General features: G+C 35.5%; 1 protein-coding gene across 1 annotated transcript in view; it reads right to left on the reverse strand.

Moving 5' to 3' along the window:
• LOC105544216 (E3 ubiquitin-protein ligase NEDD4-like) overlaps nt 1-4772 on the reverse strand; it is an 88134-nt gene that overhangs the window by 32015 nt on the left and 51347 nt on the right. The window contains exons 3-4 of the mRNA XM_011986576.1: nt 3111-3189; nt 2976-3014 (exon numbers count right to left, since the gene is read on the reverse strand). Of these exons, the coding sequence (XP_011841966.1) occupies nt 2976-3014; nt 3111-3189 (118 nt within the window). The remainder of the gene's footprint in view (nt 1-2975; nt 3015-3110; nt 3190-4772) is intronic.

Raw genomic sequence — 4772 nt, forward strand, 5'->3', positions numbered from 1 at the left:
GCAACAAAAGCCAAAATTGACAAATGGGATCTAATTAAACTAAGGAGCTTCTGTACAGCAAAAGAAACTACCATCAGAGTGAACAGGCAGCCTACAGAATGGGAGAAAATTTTTGCAATCTACTCATCTGCCAAAGGGCTAATATCCAGAACCTACAAAGAACTCAAACAAATTTACAAGAAAAAAACAAACAACCGCATCAAAAAGTTTCATTCTCTTAAAATATCTTCTAATTTCCATTGAGAATTTTTATTTGACCCATGAGCTACTTAGAAGTGTTTATCATCTAAATATTTGGGGATTTTCTAGACACCTTTTTGTTATTGATTCTTGCTTTCATTTCATTCTAGTCACAGACTACAATTTGCATGATTTCTATTCTTTTAAAATTGTTAGGGTTTGGGCTTTGGCCCAGATTACTCAGTAACTACTCTATGTGTACTTGAAAAGACTACATATTCTGCTACTGTTGGAGTAGAGAGTCTATAGATGTCAATTAGGTAAAATCAACTTGATAGTGTTCTTCAGGACTTCCACATCACTACTCAATTTTTTTTTTCTACTTGTTCTACCAGTTACTGAGAAAAAGAAGAATGCTAAATTCTCCACATAGGATAATTGCCCATTTCTCCTTTCAGTTCTATCATTTATTGCTTTGGGTATTTTAAAGCTTTGTCATTAGGTGCATAAGCAATTAGAGCTGTTTCTGGCTTCTTCATGAATTTCCCCTTTTTATCATCATATAATGGTCCTTTTATGCCCAGTAATTGTCCTTATTCTAAGGTCTACTTTGTCTGACATTGATATGGCTACCTCAGTTTTGTTTGATTACTTTTGCATGGTATGTCTCCTTGCATCTTTTAAATTTTAACCATCTATTTCACTATATCTAAGTAGATTTCTTTTTTCCAGTTTTCTTGAGTTATAAATGACGAATAACGATTGTAAATATTCAAAGTATACATGTGATTTGACATATGTATACTCTGTGAAATGATTACCACAATCAAATTAACACATCTGTCACCACACATAGTTACTTACCATTGTGTGTGTGTATAGTGAGACCACTTAAAATCTATTCTCTTAGTACATTTCGAGTGTACATACAGTATTATTAACTATAGTCACCATGCTACACGTTAGATCTCAGAACTTATCTAGCTTACTACTAAAAGTCAGTACACTTTGACCAACATCCCCCCATTTCTCCTATTTCCCCCCCAGCTTTATGGTTGTTTATACATCAGGTTAAGCCCGATATCCTGTTACTGTATCATGGCTCAAATTGGAAGTATCAATACATTTTTTCTTTTAACTCTTGAAAAAACAGCAATAGCTGAATACATCTTTAATATGATAAATAACAAAAAGCTATCCATATTTAACGGAGACATGCTAGATGCATTCCCACTAAAATTGAAACAAGACAAATATATATCCATTGTTATTATGACTAAACATTATTTAACATGGGCAAGCCAATAATATCAGAAAAAACATAAGAGGTAGAAAGAAAACTTTGAAATATATTGAAAATACATATGTTTCTAAGAAAAATGTAACAAAATAAGTAAAATAAAACAAAATTATAAATAAATAAATAACTCAACAACTTGGGAATTTAAAAATACTCTCCTAAGCAACAATTGTGCCAAAAAAGCAATCAAAACCAGACATTATCAAGCCTGGAATTTATTCTGGTGAAATAGTAAAAACAGAAATTTCGCTTCATTTTTCTTCATATGACTATCCAATTGATTCAGTATCATTTCTTCAAGATTCCAAAATTTCCTAACCGATTTAAAATGTTGTTTTTATGTCATACTACAAAGAGTGGGGAAAATCTTACTCCAAACTGAAAAAACAGAAGCAACTTAATTGGTGCTGTTGGCTAGATCTTCAGCAACAGCTTCCTTGCCCTTAGTGTCAGCAATTTCTTCCCTTCAAATTCACTTTATTAAAATTGAACAAAACAAAACAAACAAAATATCTTTAACATGAAGTATGGAAGAACGGCTTCTGTTTTCCTTACTGAAATCAAGTATGGTACCATAGAAACCTCCAGAGAGGCTGGTGTTTCAGGAATGATCTGCCATGTCAGATGCTGTGAAGAGCATGAGTAAGATGAGATGAGATGAACCTGGCAGCAGGGAGGTCACTGGGGACCTGAATAACAGCAGTTTCATTTGAGTGACGGGGATGTGAGCGAGAGTACAGTGGGTCAAGGAGCATCCTGGAGAAGCAGAAATGATGAGGGTAGACAACTCTCCCATGAATGTTCCTTATTCAGGTGAACAGAGAAACAAGTCAACAGCTAAAAGGGAAAATGGGGTCAAGGAAGAACATTTGAAGGATGATACAAGTGGGAATAATCCAGAGAGGGGAAATTCCTGAAATGCATCTCTACCACTGCTCTGGTAGGGTTTCGATTCTGGCAATAGTAAGGACTCTGATATTAAACAGGTACACAGAGACACTGTCAGTTTGAGGGTCCTACTGAGGAACCGGAAATAACTGCTGATTGGAGTTTGTTCCTATGGTAAATGAGGCAGATGGGGTGGAAAGGCAGCAATGTGAATGACGTGTGGATAAAAAGAAATGTATTCACTTGATAGGCCCTAAACTGTTTAATAATAAACGACTGGGGAGACATAAATATATTTTGTATCATCTTTATGAGAAAACACTGAATCTGCTCAACTGGAATAAGACTACTGTACAGTCTCTAAATCAGTTTCACTAGAATGAGATAATTCCAGTCTTTTACCTCTCCATTATTTTACATTTATGTTTTTCATAAGACAAATGGTTCTAGGACTATGTCATTCTCAATTTCAATTCCTTTTACATTTTCACAATTTCAACCAAATTCTGAGATACATTTTCAAATATTATAATTGAGAATTTATCATTCTAATCTCCTGAGAAAAAAACTTACCTTTCCACTTTAGTAAAGTAAAATATATACTTACTCTGAATAATATTTCTTCATTCCACTTTGGATTCAAACTCTGAAAAATAATAAACATAGTATAACTAAATAATGCTTTGTCTTCTAAAAATAAAACAAAGTACATTAAAAACTTCTGAATATTGCTAAGTCTAACCTTTTTAATGGTTTTTGTTTGCACACTTGTAAGAACTCCATTCATTGGGTCATATAACGTCACTCTCACATAAGGATCACTGTTAAAAAAAAAAAAAAAAAAAGGAAAGAAAAATTTTAATTATTGCTTACCCCAAGCTCAGATCACCCAGACTATACAATTCACAATTTTCCTTGTTAGTTATATCTACAATTATTTCCTGAATTTAAAAGTCAGAATTCTTAGGCAGGTAAGCAATTAAAGTAATTTTTGCATCTCATTAAAAATCTGAAGTACCATGTTAGTGAAAGACACAAAGAATTAGAAAGAAAACCTTTTAATCACAGGCCTAATGATTATAACCTTCCTAGATTTTTAAAATTTTGTTTGATTTTTATTACATTCTTTCTTCTTTTGAGTTAAGATGGTTAATTCAATGATTCTAAGACTGGTTTTGTAAGACCTCAGGTTGTCTCAAGTTATCTCATGGGTGTAAACTCTTCTTACAAAGTAAAGGCAAACTGTTTTCACTTAAAAAAAATAACTAGTTGTGGCCAGGCACAGTGGCTCACGCCTGGAATCCCAGCTCTTTGGGAGGCTGAAGCGGGTGGATCACGAGGTCAGGGGATCAAGACCATCCTGGCTAACACGGTGAAACCCCGTCTCTATTTAAAAAAAAAAAAAAAAAAAAAAATTAGCCAGGCGTGGTGGCAAGTGCCTATAGTCCCAGCTACTCAGGAGGCTGAGGCAGGAGAATGGTGTGAACCTGGGAGGTGGAGCTTGCAGTGAGCCAAGATCACAACACTGCACTCAGGCCTGGGCGACAGAGCAAGACTCTGTCTCAAAAAAAATATTAAAATAAAATAACTAGATGTTAATAAAACCAATTCTACAAGGAGATATGGAGAAGGAAATTCTTGTGATGTATAGGGTTGCAAACCACAAGACTTTGAACACTTTACTTGTCCATGGTTAAATTTCTCCTATGTTCCATGGGTATCCCAAGTACTCACCATTCTCCACCAAATCCCCTCCAAACTAATCCAAACTATCCTTCCCCCAACTCCATTTCTTCATACCACGTTACCTCTTAATTGGCCAAAATCAAAGGCACCAGAACACTCCCCACATACTGGTATTTATCAGAACCCATCCTTACCCCTAACCTAGTAAGTCAGGAGTCCTCTTGTTTTGAGTCTCATCCCCCTTATTCAGTTCTCTGAACTTTGGAGCCTTGCATCATCTGTTCTCATTGCTCTCTTTTAGACCTTTGGCTTTTTCTTTGATCTAGGTTTCTCCAGGCATATAAATGTTTTTAAATTCCTCCTCCCCTTGACTTTCCCTCCCTTCTCCAGCAAAGCAAAATACATCTTTTTCTTCCATTCCCAGTCAAACCTTTTCAGAGAATAATCTTTAATAATAAAAACAAGAACACTTATATAGCATTACTTGGTGTCAGATACTGCTGTAAGCAGGTTTCGTATATTAATTCTTTTTCTCCTTTTTTTTTTTTTTTTGAGACAGAGTATTGCTCTGTCACCCAGGCTGCAGTGCAGTGGTACAATCTCGGCTCACTGCAACCCCTGCCTTCCGGGTTCATGCCATTCTCCTGCCTCAGCCTCCCGAGTAGCTGGGATTACAGGCGCGCAACACCACGCCCGGCTAATTTTTGTATTTTTAGTA

Source organism: Mandrillus leucophaeus, unplaced genomic scaffold (genome assembly GCF_000951045.1).
Source record: "Mandrillus leucophaeus isolate KB7577 unplaced genomic scaffold, Mleu.le_1.0 Scaffold108, whole genome shotgun sequence".
Taxonomy (NCBI): domain Eukaryota; kingdom Metazoa; phylum Chordata; class Mammalia; order Primates; family Cercopithecidae; genus Mandrillus; species Mandrillus leucophaeus.